Source organism: Drosophila nasuta, chromosome 2L, assembly GCF_023558535.2.
Source record: "Drosophila nasuta strain 15112-1781.00 chromosome 2L, ASM2355853v1, whole genome shotgun sequence".
Taxonomy (NCBI): Eukaryota; Metazoa; Arthropoda; class Insecta; order Diptera; family Drosophilidae; genus Drosophila; species Drosophila nasuta.
In genome coordinates, this window is record NC_083455.1 from 28,465,543 (window position 1) to 28,487,198 (window position 21,656).

The window sequence follows — 21,656 nt, forward strand, 5'->3', positions numbered from 1 at the left end:
ACTAAACAATCCAACAAATAGCTTGTGGCGCTCTCTAACTTTAAACGCTAAACATCTTTACGGCTTTTTGTTGAGCAAGTTGACTGAACCCTTCGTACTTACATGCAACCATTGTTCGACTTCGACTTTGACTGTCATCGCCAGGGGCCCAAAAAGTAGCTCTACAAATATATAAGTAAGTAAAAGCCAAGGAAAAGTTCTGTATGTATCTAGTATATGTGTTTTCTGTATTTAGAAGTTCTTGTGTGTTTCTTGGTTGATTTTTCACTTTGCGATATTGCGTTACATTAAATAATAGAAAATTTCGTTAACCGCTTTAGTCTTAATTGCTTTTTGTTTATGTATATAAAAGTGTTTTTTCTAATACCGATAAATGAATGAAAAATAATAATAGAAAAAAATCCAGGTAGCTGCCACTAGAAAAAGTAGCTCGTCTTTCATTTCATTTCATCTCTCATTCTTTTACCACCATTAATGAAGAGGCAACAGCATCGGTGGGCAAGTCAGCAGCATTTATGGTCGAATAACTTTCCAGTTTTAATTGAGCAGACGTGTGAGTGAATAGCTAAAGTTGTATTTGTAGTCGTAGTTGGAGCTGCCACACAGTGAATCAGCCATTCACTATTTACATATATCGACACCGCCAAAAACCAGTCAACACATATAACCCAGTAAAATACGAATAGATTGCGTCTTTGTGGAAAATGCGAGCACAGCAGAATCTAAAGGAAAAATCGATATGCCAAAGTGCCAGGCATTGTTAAGCTGTAAATGTTCTAAATATCGCTTGTATTATTCATCTAAGAGGCTGGTTACCATACTTCATTTTTGCAAGTCTACAAATTAGGGTGCGCAGTACTTTACTTGCCTGTTGAGTAATATGCTCATCGACAGCAACAACGACATCTTGGCCTATTTAGCAATGCCAATCGTTATTCTGATGCTCCTAGTTTTGCTGTTTACGGTCCGATTTAGTAAGTTGACTCTTTCTTCTCTCGCTGTAGTTTATGTTTGTGGCCATTTGCGAACTGCAAATTTTCAGTGAATTGAGCTTATTGTTGATGCTGCTGTCGCTGTTTGCAGTGCCAAAGCTGACCAACGCCCTTGCCAAGTTTCACAGGTTCTTTAAGTTGTCTGACAATATGGTTGCCAACTTGCGTCGATTTCGAGGTCTTTAGACCAGTTGAATTTAATTTGAGCTCCAATTTTTGCGAATTTAAATTTGAACTAAAAATAAAAAAAATGAAATTTTAGACATTAATTTGGGCTCCGTTAATATTTTTATCTTTTGTAATGCGTTTTTATAGAAAAATCACTGCGAGTCCCACCCAATATGTAATTCAGTCCAATTTCGTTGCACTCAAAGACGGTGCTTTTGCGGTTACTCGATATATGATGCGTGGAAGCATGTCTTACTATAGCAGATACAGAGCTAGGATTATAATTCCTAGATTTAATTAGATTTAAACAAAATTCCAATAACTTAAACACTGACTATCAAAAAAATCAAAATCAGAATCAGAAAGAAAGAGCGAACGGAAGAAAAATACAGAAGTGATGTAAAGAAGACTTAAATTGGAAAATAAGTACAAATACTTTATCTGTGACGGCGCCAAGTTTTACTGAATCGCTTAACACTGAAAGCGAGCCAAGGCACGGTAAGGTGGCACAAAGTAAAGCAAAGTATGCAAAGCTTATTTTACTTCTTATAATGCAGTCGCTGATTGCGCAATGCCTGTGACCATCTATCTTAGTCAGTCTTTGCCAGTCAACAGTCACCAGAGTGCAATTCGAGAGGTCTACCACTGTTTCGAATAGCAGCAGAAAAATGATTTTTGCATCAAGTGAAGTGTCAAAGGACTGTGCTCCTCTACATTTCTAGCGAGTTTGTGAACAGTGTGTGAAGAGTTTTTAGACAAATTACAAATTACCTGCACTTAATCACATTTTATCACAGAAAGTTTGATATACAAAATTCAATTATGTACATTTCAAGAAATTCTTGATGTTCAACCATTGCTATCCCACGGTTTTGCTAGTTCGAGTTAGAGTTCAGCCAAGAGCTTGAACAAAAGCAAAACTGTTTGCGGTCCAGATAAGCGCATTTAACCCAATCCAACCCAGCAACAACGAAACCAACAGCAACATCAAAGTATAACGATACAGGACAAGCTTCAAGAAAATAGCTATATTAAAAGAGATGACAGAAAGAGATAGATTGGGGAAGAGTAAAAGGGAGGAAAGAACCCAAGTTTTAATTCAATTTGGAGCGCTTTCCAGAATGGACCAAAAACGGCATTCTACAAATTTTCAATTGTATTAGTGTCACTCTTCATCCTATTTTGCCTCCTTACATTTTACAGTGGTAATGATAGAGATGTTAGGAGACCTACTCGGACTGCAATTCCATTTATTGGTTACCAGAATTTAATACAAATAATTATATTATATTATGGATGTCGCAAGCGATGCCAAGTGCCCACATATAACATAGATACGACGTAGCCACTTACACAAACATATACAACCACTCACATTTATCCACAAGAAAAAAGGAAACTCGATTGGGGAAAACTTAACAGAATTGGAAGGGAATACATAACAACAAATATAATAAAATATAATAAAAGCAACCGGACCTGCGCCAAAGAAATCAACAAAGTTGCAGATGGACAGCTGGGTTGAGTTCAGCTTAACAAATTCACAACACAAGTAACAACAACAACAATAGCGAATCAGTAAACCTTAATCACACAGAGAGGATGTGCAAATGTTTAGTCTCGCAATATGGGCAGCTGTGTTACAAGCAGGACAAACGAATCACAACTTCATTGAAAGGATTTTGTTTATTGCCACAAACTAAATCCTACCAACCATATTATGATATACTAACTAATAATATTCAGCTCACACAACTATTTCTCCTACCTGGGAGATCAATTGTTCATCGTGTTGGTCCGTAAATTGTGACTTGGATATTTACCCTCCATTCCATTACAGCCACGTGTTTGACTTTGCGATGTCGTGAGCTTTGCATCTCTGTCTCACATTCTATACACACTTTTACCTCCAAAATGGTTAGCCTGTCCGGGAAAAATTTTATTTGCATTTTGTATAAGTCAGATGACAACGTGACCCACATGGTAAATACAACAATACCAAGCAAAGATGTAGAGTCATTTGAACAGTTTCTGAAACATAAAACAATTCGGTACTATAAGAATGTAATAAAAGAATTACATTGAGTAACAGTCAAATTGGCAAAACTGTAATTCTTAAATTGCAGAATTGGTTCCATTCTACTATAATTCTTGCAAATATTATAAACACATTCTTATATGCTTCCCAATTTCTTTTTTGTTAGCAAAATATGCACTACAATTATTCGATGTAATAGATCAATCATTCTTATGGTAATTGCGATATTATATTCTGTTCGAATTAATTGTCCTAAGTTAAGATACTCAATGAAAAAGGTATTTTTATCTAAACAAGAAAAACAATTTCTTCACACATTTACCATTGCATGAATCTGTATAATATCTGCTTAATTCTATTTTCGACAGTTGGCAACACTAACATAGTGTCAACCAGGACCAAAACCGAAGTAACTAGAAAACATCTCTACCAATTCATTTAAAGTCCGTTTATTCTGTCAACCAGTTAAGTCAGTTACGAGGTCGAAAGCAAAGCAAACCTAAAAGCATGTCGATATTAGGCCAGATAAATTGAAAATGAATTGCGAAATAGAGTGAGCTGATGGCAATGGAAGGGCATCCTCCAAAAGAACTTTAGCGAGGGCCTCATAGAAATACATAAACAACAGGCAGCTAGAGGCAGTTATCCAGAAGGAAAGGGCAGCCATCCAGCACAAGCTCAACACAACATAGCACAGTACAACATTCATCCACGTCAATGGCATTAAGTCAGTCGCAGCAAAGGCATCAAGAGAATTGAATGAAGCGGAAACGGAAACCAGGCTAATGAATGAAGCACAACGAACCAAATGAACGCCATGGGTTGCTCAGGGTGCTTGGGTGCCTCGCCCAAAGGTCCAAAACCGATGTTAAACTGTGCACTTCACTGGTTAGGCGAGGTGACCACGGTCTTACTATCCCAATGCAACCTGAGCCATCTTCATCTAACTTAAGGACATTTACAGTTTACACACAAATGAATATTTAAATTTGGAAGCATAATAGCTCTAGTGCCAATAAATGTGATGATCAACACAAAATCAGTGACCGTACCGTGTCGTCAGACCGCGCTAATTTTGGCTTCCAGTATTAACTCTGATAAGCAAAATTCCTAAAATGTGGCGATTAAGACAATATCTGAAAATCGCTCTATTTTACAAATTGTAATTAGGCTTAATTAAGAGACATCTAAGTCAAACTTAAAGTTCATTATCTTATTATTTATGTATTTCAATATCACTATTTCTTTTGCATAATAATACAAAAATATTTACATACCGCAAAATAAAAGATAAAGCCTATAATTTAAATATATTTATTATTTAATTTCAATTTCTTAAAATTCTTGAAAGCAGATCGATTCTACTAGTTATCCTTTTGACAAAGAAATAGCTGCCAAATCCTTTAGGAAATATGGCCAGAAAACGAATGTCCTTTTTCGAAAACATTTTGAAATCTTTGGCCGAGCTACGGCCAAAAAACGAATGTCCTTTTTCGAAAACAAGCTATATCTCGGCCATATCCTTGCACAATTTCAAAGGACATATATTGCCAGGATCGCAAGGACGAACTCCATCGATCGGCATCAAAAAAGTATGGGGTCATCTAAGGATCCAACACTTCTAATTTTTCAGTCCGGGGGCCGAAGAAAACCGCACGAAATCACAAATTCCAGGATATCTAGAGAACCGCAAAGACGATTGGGATGAAATTTGGCAGGATAATAGTCCCTGCCAAGAAACTTCGATTGACACTAATCCGGCAAGGATCGTACAGGATATAGCCGAGATATAAGCTATTTTCTCTGAACAAAAAAGTCCTTGTAACTTTGTTGCTTACAGGACATTCGTCCGTTTTGGTATGTCAATCGGTTTGTGTTCAAAAGAGCTATCCTTCTGCCAAAGGACATCCCGATCGTCTTTAAAATGGCCGAGATACGGCGGATTTTCTGAAATTTTGCCAATTTTTCTACACCTACCCCTTGAAAAAATTTCAAGTGAATTTTTTGGTGTTATCCTTAAAATCTTTGAATGCCAATCGATAGTCCTGTTTGTTGTGATTACAAAAATGTGCATCCTTGCTAGATCCTTAAGGATTTGGCAGAGCTATGGCTAAAAAACGAATGTCCTTTTTCGAAAACAAGCTATATCTCGGCCATATCCTTGCGCATTTTCAAAGGACATATATTGCCAGGATCGCAAGGACGAACTCCATCGATCGGCATCAAAAAAGTATGGGGTCATCTAAGGATCCAACACTTCTAATTTTTCAGTCCGGGGGCCGAAGAAAACCGCCCGAAAACACAAATTCCAGGATATCTAGAGAACCGCAAGGACGATTGGGATGAAATTTGGCAGGATAATAGTCCTTGCCAAGAAACTTCGATTGACACTAGTCCGGCAAGGATCGTACAGGATATAGCCGAGATATAAGCTATTTTCTCTGAACAAAAAAGTCCTTGTAACTTTGTTGCTTACAGGACATTCGTCCTTTTTGGTATGTCAATCAGTTTGTGTTCAAAAGAGCTATCCTTCTGCCAAAGGACATCCCGATCGTCTTTAAAATGGCCGAGATACGGCGGATTTTCTGAAATTTTGCCAATTTTTCTACACCTACCCCTTGAAAAATTTCAAGTGCATTTTTGGTATTATCCTTAAAATCTTTGAATGCCAATCGATAGTCCTGTTTGTTGTGATTACAAAAATGTGCATCCTTGCTAGATCCTTAAGGATTTGGCAGAGCTATGGCTAAAAAACGAATGTCCTTTTTCGAAAACAAGCTATATCTCGGCCATATCCTTGCGCATTTTCAAAGGACATATATTGCCAGGATCGCAAGGACGAACTCCATCGATCGGCATCAAAAAAGTATGGGGTCATCTAAGGATCCAACACTTCTAATTTTTCAGTCCGGGGGCCGAAGAAAACCGCCCGAAAACACAAATTCCAGGATATCTAGAGAACCGCAAGGACGATTGGGATGAAATTTGGCAGGATAATAGTCCATGCCAAGAAACTTCGATTGACACTAGTCCGGCAAGGATCGGACAGGATATGGCCGAGATATAAGCTATTTTCTCTGAACAAAAAAGTCCTTGTAACTTTGTTGCTTACAGGACATTCGTCCTTTTTGGTATGTCAATCAGCTTGTGTTCAAAAGAGCTATCCTTCTGCCAAAGGACATCCCGATCGTCCTTCAAATAGCCGAGATACGGCGGATTTTCTGAAATTTTGCCAATTTTTCTACACCTACCCCTTGAAAAATTTCAAGTGCATTTTTGGTATTATCCTTAAAATCTTTGAATGCCAATCGATAGTCCTGTTTGTTGTGATTACAAAATGTGCATCCTTGCTAGATCCTTAAGGATTTGGCAGAGCTATGGCTAAAAAACGAATGTCCTTTTTCGAAAACAAGCTATATCTCGGCCATATCCTTGCGCATTTTCAAAGGACATATATTGCCAGGATCGCAAGGACGAACTCCATCGATCGGCATCAAAAAAGTATGGGGTCATCTAAGGATCCAACACTTCTAATTTTTCAGTCCGGGGCCGAAGAAAACCGCCCGAAAACACAAATTCCAGGATATCTAGAGAACCGCAAGGACGATTGGGATGAAATTTGGCAGGATAATAGTCCTTGCCAAGAAACTTCGATTGACACTAGTCCGGCAAGGATCGGACAGGATATGGCCGAGATATAAGCTATTTTCTCTGAACAAAAAAGTCCTTGTAACTTTGTTGCTTACAGGACATTCGTCCTTTTTGGTATGTCAATCAGTTTGTGTTCAAAAGAGCTATCCTTCTGCCAAAGGACATCCCGATCGTCCTTCAAATAGCCGAGATACGGCGGATTTTCTGATATTTTGCCAATTTTTCTACACCTACCCCTTGAAAAATTTCAAGTGCATTTATTGGTATTATCCTTAAAATCTTTGAATGCCAATCGATAGTCCTGTTTGTTGTGATTACAAAAATGTGCATCCTTGCTAGATCCTTAAGGATTTGGCAGAGCTATGGCTAAAAAACGAATGTCCTTTTTCGAAAACAAGCTATATCTCGGCCATATCCTTGCGCATTTTCAAAGGACATATATTGCCAGGATCGCAAGGACGAACTCCACCGATCGGCATCAAAAAAGTATGGGGTCATCTAAGGATCCAACACTTCTAATTTTTCAGTCCGGGGGCCGAAGAAAACCGCCCGAAAACACAAATTCCAGGATATCTAGAGAACCGCAAGGACGATTGGGATGAAATTTGGCAGGATAATAGTCCTTGCCAAGAAACTTCGATTGACACTAGTCCGGCAAGGATCGGACAGGATATGGCCGAGATATAAGCTATTTTCTCTGAACAAAAAAGTCCTTGTAACTTTGTTCCTTACAGGACATTCGTCCGTTTTGGTATGTCAATCGGTTTGTGTTCAAAAGAGCTATCCTTCTGCCAAAGGACATCCCGATCGTCTTTAAAATGGCCGAGATACGGCGGATTTTCTGAAATTTTGCCAATTTTTCTACACCTACCCCTTGAAAAATTTCAAGTGCATTTTTGGTATTATCCTTAAAATCTTTGAATGCCAATCGATAGTCCTGTTTGTTGTGATTACAAAAATGTGCATCCTTGCTAGATCCTTAAGGATTTGGCAGAGCTATGGCTAAAAAACGAATGTCCTTTTTCGAAAACAAGCTATATCTCGGCCATATCCTTGCGCATTTTCAAAGGACATATATTGCCAGGATCGCAAGGACGAACTCCATCGATCGGCATCAAAAAAGTATGGGGTCATCTAAGGATCCAACACTTCTAATTTTTCAGTCCGGGGGCCGAAGAAAACCGCCCGAAAACACAAATTCCAGGATATCTAGAGAACCGCAAGGACGATTGGGATGAAATTTGGCAGGATAATAGTCCTTGCCAAGAAACTTCGATTGACACTAGTCCGGCAAGGATCGGACAGGATATGGCCGAGATATAAGCTATTTTCTCTGAACAAAAAAGTCCTTGTAACTTTGTTGCTTACAGGACATTCGTCCTTTTTGGTATGTCAATCAGTTTGTGTTCAAAAGAGCTATCCTTCTGCCAAAGGACATCCCGATCGTCCTTCAAATAGCCGAGATACGGCGGATTTTCTGATATTTTGCCAATTTTTCTACACCTACCCCTTGAAAAATTTCAAGTGCATTTATTGGTATTATCCTTAAAATCTTTGAATGCCAATCGATAGTCCTGTTTGTTGTGATTACAAAAATGTGCATCCTTGCTAGATCCTTAAGGATTTGGCAGAGCTATGGCTAAAAAACGAATGTCCTTTTTCGAAAACAAGCTATATCTCGGCCATATCCTTGCGCATTTTCAAAGGACATATATTGCCAGGATCGCAAGGACGAACTCCATCGATCGGCATCAAAAAAGTATGGGGTCATCTAAGGATCCAACACTTCTAATTTTTCAGTCCGGGGGCCGAAGAAAACCGCCCGAAAACACAAATTCCAGGATATCTAGAGAACCGCAAGGACGATTGGGATGAAATTTGGCAGGATAATAGTCCTTGCCAAGAAACTTCGATTGACACTAGTCCGGCAAGGATCGTACAGGATATAGCCGAGATATAAGCTATTTTCTCTGAACAAAAAAGTCCTTGTAACTTTGTTGCTTACAGGACATTCGTCCTTTTTGGTATGTCAATCAGTTTGTGTTCAAAAGAGCTATCCTTCTGCCAAAGGACATCCCGATCGTCTTTAAAATGGCCGAGATACGGCGGATTTTCTGAAATTTTGCCAATTTTTCTACACCTACCCCTTGAAAAAATTTCAAGTGCATTTTTTGGTATTATCCTTAAAATCTTTGAATGCCAATCGATAGTCCTGTTTGTTGTGATTACAAAAATGTGCATCCTTGCTAGATCCTTAAGGATTTGGCAGAGCTATGGCTAAAAAACGAATGTCCTTTTCGAAAACAAGCTATATCTCGGCCATATCCTTGCGCATTTTCAAAGGACATATATTGCCAGGATCGCAAGGACGAACTCCACCGATCGGCATCAAAAAAGTATGGGGTCATCTAAGGATCCAACACTTCTAATTTTTCAGTCCGGGGGCCGAAGAAAACCGCCCGAAAACACAAATTCCAGGATATCTAGAGAACCGCAAGGACGATTGGGATGAAATTTGGCAGGATAATAGTCCTTGCCAAGAAACTTCGATTGACACTAGTCCGGCAAGGATCGGACAGGATATGGCCGAGATATAAGCTATTTTCTCTGAACAAAAAAGTCCTTGTAACTTTGTTGCTTACAGGACATTCGTCCTTTTTGGTATGTCAATCAGTTTGTGTTCAAAAGAGCTATCCTTCTGCCAAAGGACATCCCGATCGTCCTTCAAATAGCCGAGATACGGCGGATTTTCTGATATTTTGCCAATTTTTCTACACCTACCCCTTGAAAAATTTCAAGTGCATTTATTGGTATTATCCTTAAAATCTTTGAATGCCAATCGATAGTCCTGTTTGTTGTGATTACAAAAATGTGCATCCTTGCTAGATCCTTAAGGATTTGGCAGAGCTATGGCTAAAAAACGAATGTCCTTTTTCGAAAACAAGCTATATCTCGGCCATATCCTTGCGCATTTTCAAAGGACATATATTGCCAGGATCGCAAGGACGAACTCCATCGATCGGCATCAAAAAAGTATGGGGTCATCTAAGGATCCAACACTTCTAATTTTTCAGTCCGGGGGCCGAAGAAAACCGCCCGAAAACACAAATTCCAGGATATCTAGAGAACCGCAAGGACGATTGGGATGAAATTTGGCAGGATAATAGTCCTTGCCAAGAAACTTCGATTGACACTAGTCCGGCAAGGATCGGACAGGATATGGCCGAGATATAAGCTATTTTCTCTGAACAAAAAAGTCCTTGTAACTTTGTTGCTTACAGGACATTCGTCCTTTTTGGTATGTCAATCAGTTTGTGTTCAAAAGAGCTATCCTTCTGCCAAAGGACATCCCGATCGTCCTTCAAATAGCCGAGATACGGCGGATTTTCTGATATTTTGCCAATTTTTCTACACCTACCCCTTGAAAAAATTTCAAGTGCATTTATTGGTATTATCCTTAAAATCTTTGAATGCCAATCGATAGTCCTGTTTGTTGTGATTACAAAAATGTGCATCCTTGCTAGATCCTTAAGGATTTGGCAGAGCTATGGCTAAAAAACGAATGTCCTTTTCGAAAACAAGCTATATCTCGGCCATATCCTTGCGCATTTTCAAAGGACATATATTGCCAGGATCGCAAGGACGAACTCCATCGATCGGCATCAAAAAAGTATGGGGTCATCTAAGGATCCAACACTTCTAATTTTTCAGTCCGGGGGCCGAAGAAAACCGCCCGAAAACACAAATTCCAGGATATCTAGAGAACCGCAAGGACGATTGGGATGAAATTTGGCAGGATAATAGTCCTTGCCAAGAAACTTCGATTGACACTAGTCCGGCAAGGATCGGACAGGATATGGCCGAGATATAAGCTATTTTCTCTGAACAAAAAAGTCCTTGTAACTTTGTTGCTTACAGGACATTCGTCCTTTTTGGTATGTCAATCGGTTTGTGTTCAAAAGAGCTATCCTTCTGCCAAAGGACATCCCGATCGTCTTTAAAATAGCCGAGATACGGCGGATTTTCTGAAATTTTGCCAATTTTTCTACACCTACCCCTTGAAAAATTTCAAGTGCATTTTTGGTATTATCCTTAAAATCTTTGAATGCCAATCGATAGTCCTGTTTGTTGTGATTACAAAAATGTGCATCCTTGCTAGATCCTTAAGGATTTGGCAGAGCTATGGCTAAAAAACGAATGTCCTTTTTCGAAAACAAGCTATATCTCGGCCATATCCTTGCGCATTTTCAAAGGACATATATTGCCAGGATCGCAAGGACGAACTCCATCGATCGGCATCAAAAAAGTATGGGGTCATCTAAGGATCCAACACTTCTAATTTTTCAGTCCGGGGCCGAAGAAAACCGCCCGAAAACACAAATTCCAGGATATCTAGAGAACCGCAAGGACGATTGGGATGAAATTTGGCAGGATAATAGTCCTTGCCAAGAAACTTCGATTGACACTAGTCCGGCAAGGATCGGACAGGATATGGCCGAGATATAAGCTATTTTCTCTGAACAAAAAAGTCCTTGTAACTTTGTTGCTTACAGGACATTCGTCCTTTTTGGTATGTCAATCAGTTTGTGTTCAAAAGAGCTATCCTTCTGCCAAAGGACATCCCGATCGTCCTTCAAATAGCCGAGATACGGCGGATTTTCTGATATTTTGCCAATTTTTCTACACCTACCCCTTGAAAAATTTCAAGTGCATTTTTGGTATTATCCTTAAAATCTTTGAATGCCAATCGATAGTCCTGTTTGTTGTGATTACAAAAATGTGCATCCTTGCTAGATCCTTAAGGATTTGGCAGAGCTATGGCTAAAAAACGAATGTCCTTTTTCGAAAACAAGCTATATCTCGGCCATATCCTTGCGCATTTTCAAAGGACATATATTGCCAGGATCGCAAGGACGAACTCCATCGATCGGCATCAAAAAAGTATGGGGTCATCTAAGGATCCAACACTTCTAATTTTTCAGTCCGGGGGCCGAAGAAAACCGCCCGAAAACACAAATTCCAGGATATCTAGAGAACCGCAAGGACGATTGGGATGAAATTTGGCAGGATAATAGTCCTTGCCAAGAAACTTCGATTGACACTAGTCCGGCAAGGATCGGACAGGATATGGCCGAGATATAAGCTATTTTCTCTGAACAAAAAAGTCCTTGTAACTTTGTTCCTTACAGGACATTCGTCCGTTTTGGTATGTCAATCGGTTTGTGTTCAAAAGAGCTATCCTTCTGCCAAAGGACATCCCGATCGTCTTTAAAATGGCCGAGATACGGCGGATTTTCTGAAATTTTGCCAATTTTTCTACACCTACCCCTTGAAAAAATTTCAAGTGCATTTTTTGGTATTATCCTTATTATCTTTGAATGCCAATCGATAGTCCTGTTTGTTGTGATTACAAAAATGTGCATCCTTGCTAGATCCTTAAGGATTTGGCAGAGCTATGGCTAAAAAACGAATGTCCTTTTTCGAAAACAAGCTATATCTCGGCCATATCCTTGCGCATTTTCAAAGGACATATATTGCCAGGATCGCAAGGACGAACTCCATCGATCGGCATCAAAAAAGTATGGGGTCATCTAAGGATCCAACACTTCTAATTTTTCAGTCCGGGGGCCGAAGAAAACCGCCCGAAAACACAAATTCCAGGATATCTAGAGAACCGCAAGGACGATTGGGATGAAATTTGGCAGGATAATAGTCCTTGCCAAGAAACTTCGATTGACACTAGTCCGGCAAGGATCGGACAGGATATGGCCGAGATATAAGCTATTTTCTCTGAACAAAAAAGTCCTTGTAACTTTGTTGCTTACAGGACATTCGTCCTTTTTGGTATGTCAATCAGTTTGTGTTCAAAAGAGCTATCCTTCTGCCAAAGGACATCCCGATCGTCCTTCAAATAGCCGAGATACGGCGGATTTTCTGATATTTTGCCAATTTTTCTACACCTACCCCTTGAAAAAATTTCAAGTGCATTTTTTGGTATTATCCTTAAAATCTTTGAATGCCAATCGATAGTCCTGTTTGTTGTGATTACAAAAATGTGCATCCTTGCTAGATCCTTAAGGATTTGGCAGAGCTATGGCTAAAAAACGAATGTCCTTTTTCGAAAACAAGCTATATCTCGGCCATATCCTTGCGCATTTTCAAAGGACATATATTGCCAGGATCGCAAGGACGAACTCCATCGATCGGCATCAAAAAAGTATGGGGTCATCTAAGGATCCAACACTTCTAATTTTTCAGTCCGGGGGCCGAAGAAAACCGCCCGAAAACACAAATTCCAGGATATCTAGAGAACCGCAAGGACGATTGGGATGAAATTTTGCAGGATAATAGTCCATGCCAAGAAACTTCGATTGACACTAGTCCGGCAAGGATCGGACAGGATATGGCCGAGATATAAGCTATTTTCTCTGAACAAAAAAGTCCTTGTAACTTTGTTGCTTACAGGACATTCGTCCTTTTTGGTATGTCAATCAGCTTGTGTTCAAAAGAGCTATCCTTCTGCCAAAGGACATCCCGATCGTCCTTCAAATAGCCGAGATACGGCGGATTTTCTGAAATTTTGCCAATTTTTCTACACCTACCCCTTGAAAAAATTTCAAGTGCATTTTTTGGTATTATCCTTAAAATCTTTGAATGCCAATCGATAGTCCTGTTTGTTGTGATTACAAAAATGTGCATCCTTGCTAGATCCTTAAGGATTTGGCAGAGCTATGGCTAAAAAACGAATGTCCTTTTTCGAAAACAAGCTATATCTCGGCCATATCCTTGCGCATTTTCAAAGGACATATATTGCCAGGATCGCAAGGACGAACTCCATCGATCGGCATCAAAAAAGTATGGGGTCATCTAAGGATCCAACACTTCTAATTTTTCAGTCCGGAGGCCGAAGAAAACCGCCCGAAAACACAAATTCCAGGATATCTAGAGAACCGCAAGGACGATTGGGATGAAATTTGGCAGGATAATAGTCCTTGCCAAGAAACTTCGATTGACACTAGTCCGGCAAGGATCGGACAGGATATGGCCGAGATATAAGCTATTTTCTCTGAACAAAAAAGTCCTTGTAACTTTGTTGCTTACAGGACATTCGTCCTTTTTGGTATGTCAATCAGTTTGTGTTCAAAAGAGCTATCCTTCTGCCAAAGGACATCCCGATCGTCCTTCAAATAGCCGAGATACGGCGGATTTTCTGAAATTTTGCCAATTTTTCTACACCTACCCCTTGAAAAATTTCAAGTGCATTTTTGGTATTATCCTTAAAATCTTTGAATGCCAATCGATAGTCCTGTTTGTTGTGATTACAAAAATGTGCATCCTTGCTAGATCCTTAAGGATTTGGCAGAGCTATGGCTAAAAAACGAATGTCCTTTTCGAAAACAAGCTATATCTCGGCCATATCCTTGCGCATTTTCAAAGGACATATATTGCCAGGATCGCAAGGACGAACTCCATCGATCGGCATCAAAAAAGTATGGGGTCATCTAAGGATCCAACACTTCTAATTTTTCAGTCCGGGGCCGAAGAAAACCGCCCGAAAACACAAATTCCAGGATATCTAGAGAACCGCAAGGACGATTGGGATGAAATTTGGCAGGATAATAGTCCTTGCCAAGAAACTTCGATTGACACTAGTCCGGCAAGGATCGGACAGGATATGGCCGAGATATAAGCTATTTTCTCTGAACAAAAAAGTCCTTGTAACTTTGTTGCTTACAGGACATTCGTCCTTTTTGGTATGTCAATCAGTTTGTGTTCAAAAGAGCTATCCTTCTGCCAAAGGACATCCCGATCGTCCTTCAAATAGCCGAGATACGGCGGATTTTCTGATATTTTGCCAATTTTTCTACACCTACCCCTTGAAAAATTTCAAGTGCATTTATTGGTATTATCCTTAAAATCTTTGAATGCCAATCGATAGTCCTGTTTGTTGTGATTACAAAAATGTGCATCCTTGCTAGATCCTTAAGGATTTGGCAGAGCTATGGCTAAAAAACGAATGTCCTTTTCGAAAACAAGCTATATCTCGGCCATATCCTTGCGCATTTTCAAAGGACATATATTGCCAGGATCGCAAGGACGAACTCCATCGATCGGCATCAAAAAAGTATGGGGTCATCTAAGGATCCAACACTTCTAATTTTTCAGTCCGGGGGCCGAAGAAAACCGCCCGAAAACACAAATTCCAGGATATCTAGAGAACCGCAAGGACGATTGGGATGAAATTTGGCAGGATAATAGTCCTTGCCAAGAAACTTCGATTGACACTAGTCCGGCAAGGATCGGACAGGATATGGCCGAGATATAAGCTATTTTCTCTGAACAAAAAAGTCCTTGTAACTTTGTTGCTTACAGGACATTCGTCCTTTTTGGTATGTCAATCAGTTTGTGTTCAAAAGAGCTATCCTTCTGCCAAAGGACATCCCGATCGTCCTTCAAATAGCCGAGATACGGCGGATTTTCTGATATTTTGCCAATTTTTCTACACCTACCCCTTGAAAAATTTCAAGTGCATTTTTGGTATTATCCTTAAAATCTTTGAATGCCAATCGATAGTCCTGTTTGTTGTGATTACAAAAATGTGCATCCTTGCTAGATCCTTAAGGATTTGGCAGAGCTATGGCTAAAAAACGAATGTCCTTTTTCGAAAACAAGCTATATCTCGGCCATATCCTTGCGCATTTTCAAAGGACATATATTGCCAGGATCGCAAGGACGAACTCCATCGATCGGCATCAAAAAAGTATGGGGTCATCTAAGGATCCAACACTTCTAATTTTTCAGTCCGGGGGCCGAAGAAAACCGCCCGAAAACACAAATTCCAGGATATCTAGAGAACCGCAAGGACGATTGGGATGAAATTTTGCAGGATAATAGTCCATGCCAAGAAACTTCGATTGACACTAGTCCGGCAAGGATCGGACAGGATATGGCCGAGATATAAGCTATTTTCTCTGAACAAAAAAGTCCTTGTAACTTTGTTGCTTACAGGACATTCGTCCTTTTTGGTATGTCAATCAGCTTGTGTTCAAAAGAGCTATCCTTCTGCCAAAGGACATCCCGATCGTCCTTCAAATAGCCGAGATACGGCGGATTTTCTGAAATTTTGCCAATTTTTCTACACCTACCCCTTGAAAAAATTTCAAGTGCATTTTTGGTATTATCCTTAAAATCTTTGAATGCCAATCGATAGTCCTGTTTGTTGTGATTACAAAAATGTGCATCCTTGCTAGATCCTTAAGGATTTGGCAGAGCTATGGCTAAAAAACGAATGTCCTTTTCGAAAACAAGCTATATCTCGGCCATATCCTTGCGCATTTTCAAAGGACATATATTGCCAGGATCGCAAGGACGAACTCCATCGATCGGCATCAAAAAAGTATGGGGTCATCTAAGGATCCAACACTTCTAATTTTTCAGTCCGGAGGCCGAAGAAAACCGCCCGAAAACACAAATTCCAGGATATCTAGAGAACCGCAAGGACGATTGGGATGAAATTTGGCAGGATAATAGTCCTTGCCAAGAAACTTCGATTGACACTAGTCCGGCAAGGATCGGACAGGATATGGCCGAGATATAAGCTATTTTCTCTGAACAAAAAAGTCCTTGTAACTTTGTTGCTTACAGGACATTCGTCCTTTTTGGTATGTCAATCAGTTTGTGTTCAAAAGAGCTATCCTTCTGCCAAAGGACATCCCGATCGTCCTTCAAATAGCCGAGATACGGCGGATTTTCTGATATTTTGCCAATTTTTCTACACCTACCCCTTGCAAAAAATTTCAAGTGCATTTATTGGTATTATCCTTAAAATCTTTGAATGCCAATCGATAGTCCTGTTTGTTGTGATTACAAAAATGTGCATCCTTGCTAGATCCTTAAGGATTTGGCAGAGCTATGGCTAAAAAACGAATGTCCTTTTTCGAAAACAAGCTATATCTCGGCCATATCCTTGCGCATTTTCAAAGGACATATATTGCCAGGATCGCAAGGACGAACTCCATCGATCGGCATCAAAAAAGTATGGGGTCATCTAAGGATCCAACACTTCTAATTTTTCAGTCCGGGGGCCGAAGAAAACCGCCCGAAAACACAAATTCCAGGATATCTAGAGAACCGCAAGGACGATTGGGATGAAATTTGGCAGGATAATAGTCCTTGCCAAGAAACTTCGATTGACACTAGTCCGGCAAGGATCGGACAGGATATGGCCGAGATATAAGCTATTTTCTCTGAACAAAAAAGTCCTTGTAACTTTGTTGCTTACAGGACATTCGTCCTTTTTGGTATGTCAATCGGTTTGTGTTCAAAAGAGCTATCCTTCTGCCAAAGGACATCCCGATCGTCCTTCAAATAGCCGAGATACGGCGGATTTTCTGATATTTTGCCAATTTTTCTACACCTACCCCTGGAAAAAATTTCAAGTGCATTTTTTGGTATTATCCTTAAAATCTTTGAATGCAAATCGATAGTCCTGTTTGTTGTGATTACAAAAATGTGCATCCTTGCTAGATCCTTAAGGATTTGGCAGAGCTATGGCTAAAAAACGAATGTCCTTTTTCGAAAACAAGCTATATCTCGGCCATATCCTTGCGCATTTTCAAAGGACATATATTGCCAGGATCGCAAGGATGAACTCCATCGATCGGCATCAAAAAAGTATGGGGTCATCTAAGGATCCAACACTTCTAATTTTTCAGTCCGGGGGCCGAAGAAAACCGCCCGAAAACACAAATTCCAGGATATCTAGAGAACCGCAAGGACGATTGGGATGAAATTTGGCAGGATAATAGTCCTTGCCAAGAAACTTCGATTGACACTAGTCCGGCAAGGATCGGACAGGATATGGCCGAGATATAAGCTATTTTCTCTGAACAAAAAAGTCCTTGTAACTTTGTTGCTTACAGGACATTCGTCCGTTTTGGTATGTCAATCAGTTTGTGTTCAAAAGAGCTATCCTTCTGCCAAAGGACATCCCGATCGTCCTTCAAATAGCCGAGATACGGCGGATATTCTGGTATTTTGCCAATTTTTCTACACCTACCCCTTGAAAAAATTTCAAGTGCATCATTTGGTATGTCAATCGGTTTGTATTTAAAAGAGCTATCCTTCTGCCAAAGGACATCCCGATCGTCCTTCAAATAGCCGATACGGCGGATTTGCTGGTATTTTTTTTTAGGTATTGGAAGTAAGTCTTATTTTGTAAAGAAAAAAAGAAACTCTGTTTAATAACTGAAGTAAAGCGCAAGCTGGCTGGCCAGTTGATGTTCAAATGCACAAACTAAACAAAAGTGCGAGCATACAATGAAAAGATTCAGGAGCAACAAAGAGTGAATTTGCGAAAATGTTGTTGGAGTGAGAACCGGGCGTAGGGAGAGAAAACAAAAATGGTGTGGCATTGACATTGATGATACTGTTGGTGCTAGGGGATACGGATGCGTATGCCGCCTAAAGAACACGATACGCAAAGTGTCAATAACAATTTACACTTGAGACGATATCTCAATATTGTCGAACGTCAAAAGCAGCATCGGTACCAACCAACAACACCAACTGTTTCGTCCTGCTCTTAGGCTTTGAGGAGGACAATTCTGATGACAGCAAAACAATGGTGACCATCATGACGAGTCGATGGTGAAATCTAGTGCTATTGCCGATTCCTTTCCGTTAGTCTTGTCCTTGCCCTTGCTTTTGGCTTTGCTGTTTAGCGCTGTTTTGTTTATTTAACCCAAACCATTCCACCCAAGATCTAAAAAAAGCAGGTCGCAACGATGCCTTCAAAGTTGACTGAAAATCCAAAATAATTTCATCGGTTGAATAATTGTCGCAAAACAATTTTGTCAGCATGAGTTTTGAGTACCCGTACATTTTTATGCCCGCTACCCACAGGTTAGAACGTAGAATTATAACTTTGTGCCTACAGGATATGTATAGTATGTAAACTCGTAGTAGCGGGTATCTCACAGTCAACCACACTCGACTGAAGCTTTCTTACTTGCTTAAATGTTATGATACAATAAAAAAAAAGTAACACAAAGAAGGACTTTAAGGCATGTCACTAAATTTGACACATTATCTGTGTCAACTTTGCACCAAAATTTTGTGTCAAAACTTTAGAGGCTGATTAAACAATAAATCCATCGCTTATTATTACATTTGCGAGCACAGAAATTAACTGCTTCATCAAATGTGACTAGTTAATATTAATTGAAAGTTCCAACAACGATTGCTTTCTACAAAAGCAGTCCATTATATGTTAAATAAGCTTTTAATATTAAGTCGCATGAACTTTCATTATTTTTGCAACAATATTTTGTAGCTGTTAGTGATGATTGCAGTGTACCTTTTTGGGCACTTAAATTTGAGTTTAGTTATGTAAATATACTATGTATAACTATGTTGCCGTGATTTTCTTTAGATTTCAGAACTTGAAAATCGTCCAAGTTTTCCGTTTAAAGATTTCAGAGAATCGTTTATAAATTTTAAATTAGAGGACATGAAAATGATGGCAGGCAGTACCTTGCATATTTGTTTGATGCTTAACAGTGTTAACACTCACAGATACACATGGATACCCATTAAGATCGAGAAGTGATCTGTGCTATATAGTTAGTAGCAGATATATGTATAAGCATCGCGGTATCTGTCGAGTGCTCTACAATATTACTTGTTCAGACAATGTAAAATGCGCGCTCTTTGGCACAGTCTGTCAACCCATCTGACTCAAGTGGCGCTATAGCGCCCTGCCCCGCCTATTGCTCACCAATGTCTGCCACTGCTCCAAATCATGATAAGAGCTCTCATCACAAGCATTGACATCAATGTGTTGCTCCTGGTTTTTTAGCCGTCGTTCGCAGCTGATAGCGAGAAAATATGAGTGGAGCAACTTTGTATAAACTGAAGTATATTATTACTACCCATTGCTCGAGTTATTGGCTAAATAATAGGTTATTATGCTAGATTGGCATATGTTACAATAACAGTAAACGAAATGTTAAGGCAATTATTAAAATTTAAAATGTTGTATTAAAAAAAATCGGAAAATGCACATTTCTTTGAATACTAATAGTTCCACAATTTTCTATTAAAGGACTGGAATTCGACTCATACATCATGAATATGATTCACACATTGTAGGCATGCATTTGATTTGATTGCATGTAGATATATATGTCGAAATACACATATACATATATGAAACAACAATTTAAAGACCTTACTGTGCTTCATTTGAGCCGAGTTTAAGTCATGTGTAAGAAGGCTTTCTATTTGCTTTTTATCTTCAGATTGTTGTAATTGAATTTACTTCCATATATTGGCACTATATTGACAGGTGGGATGGGCTTGCGCTTGCTATAAAATAAAATTTTTGAATATAAATTTCGCAGTCTTTTAAATAAAACTAATGCAACATACTAACCAGGCGCAATGAAACTCGAACAGCTCTTCATCATTGCGATGGTAACTTTGTGCTACATTTGGTCCCTGAATTTGTAAAATCATGCGCATATGTTTTTTCAACGAAGATTGGTCGCAGCATGTGTAGTTCTTCAAATAACCGGCTAGTGTTTGAGTTAGGAATTCCTCTATCAACAGATCCGGGCTAGGACTATTTGAAGCCTGCGGATTAACATAATGCATAATTTTTGATACCGTACGCTCGTAATCAAGTGGCAATCCAGTTATGCGGTCTGGAGTAAATATCCTAGGTAAATTAGCTTTATGCTTAACTTTGGTTAGCACGATCGTCTTGCGCCAAATGTTCTGACTACTTGGACATTTTTGTGGTTGACGCTTTGTGGAATTTTTTAAGCTTTTCTTACTGTGAGACTTCTTATTCTTCTTTTGCATCGCCTGATAAGCTAGTTCAATTTTTGGTACCACGGCGTGTTTGGAGAATCCAACATGTTTCTCAAATTCCATATTTGGCTGTCTTTTATTTTATTATATTTTTGTACTATGAATTTAATGTAGATTGATCGGTATTTTTTCAATATAATATGTTAATAAGACAAAAACACCTAAGCTAGCTTCGTGTTGAACGAAAACAATTGCAAGAATATCATCGGTAGAGTAAGCAACAGATTAGAAATTGCAGTTATGAGTGCTCTTTTAATTTAATGTATTGCGTGATACATGATAACAAGTGCAATGCCAGACTTACAATTGCATTTCGTTAGGACCCATACAGCATACACACACACACACCCACATATGTACATTTACAAGTTGTAAGTTTATGTGGCCACAGCCAACTTAACTTTTGAGACAATGTCAACTCCAATGAACGGTCGCTTTAGTTATTATTGCAAATGACACCAATACAAATGAACAAAAAGCAAACCGCCCATACATCTTCATTCTGTACATGTTTGTACATTGAAATGTATGTGTGCTCGACCAGGGCTGTGGAACCGCATGATTGTATTGCAAGGAACTATTGTAATTGCCATTACATGCATTTGTTGTAAGTAAGCGTTGATACAGAGTATAACGAGAGCACCTATATCAATGCACAGGACGCAATTCCTATCCCGCACATAACCACTCACACTCACGTAAGTACGATAACGTGCTGCAAAAGACATTGCAGTAGTGGCAGTAGCAGGACAAAAACAATATAATTAATCATAAAAGAGCAAGCTGAGCTAAACCCACATGATGATTCAACACCAACATTTACGTCTGCTTCGTCCGGATATGGCAAAATGGCAATATTTAAATGCTCAAAAATAGTAGTGAAACAGCAAGAAACATTTATACTTTACATATTGGCCAACCCTTGTGATAAT

At 39.3% G+C, this 21,656-nt stretch overlaps 1 protein-coding gene across 2 annotated transcripts; it reads right to left on the reverse strand.

Moving 5' to 3' along the window:
* Positions 1-216: 216 nt before the first annotated feature.
* Positions 217-20,874, reverse strand: LOC132799026 (uncharacterized). 2 transcript variants are annotated; one of them, XM_060811154.1, is made up of 3 exons: positions 20,285-20,874; positions 20,085-20,217; positions 217-1,227 (listed from the first exon to the last, which is right to left on the reverse strand). In XM_060811154.1, exons 1-2 carry the CDS (start codon positions 20,785-20,787, stop codon positions 20,130-20,132), a joined length of 591 nt encoding a protein of 196 aa, XP_060667137.1. In that variant the 5' UTR covers positions 20,788-20,874; the 3' UTR covers positions 217-1,227; positions 20,085-20,129. The 2 variants fall into 2 exon arrangements, with proteins under 2 accessions (XP_060667137.1, XP_060667136.1); XM_060811153.1 differs by lacking the exon at positions 217-1,227 and having other exon boundaries at positions 19,880-20,217; positions 20,285-20,873.
* Positions 20,875-21,656: the final 782 nt, after the last annotated feature.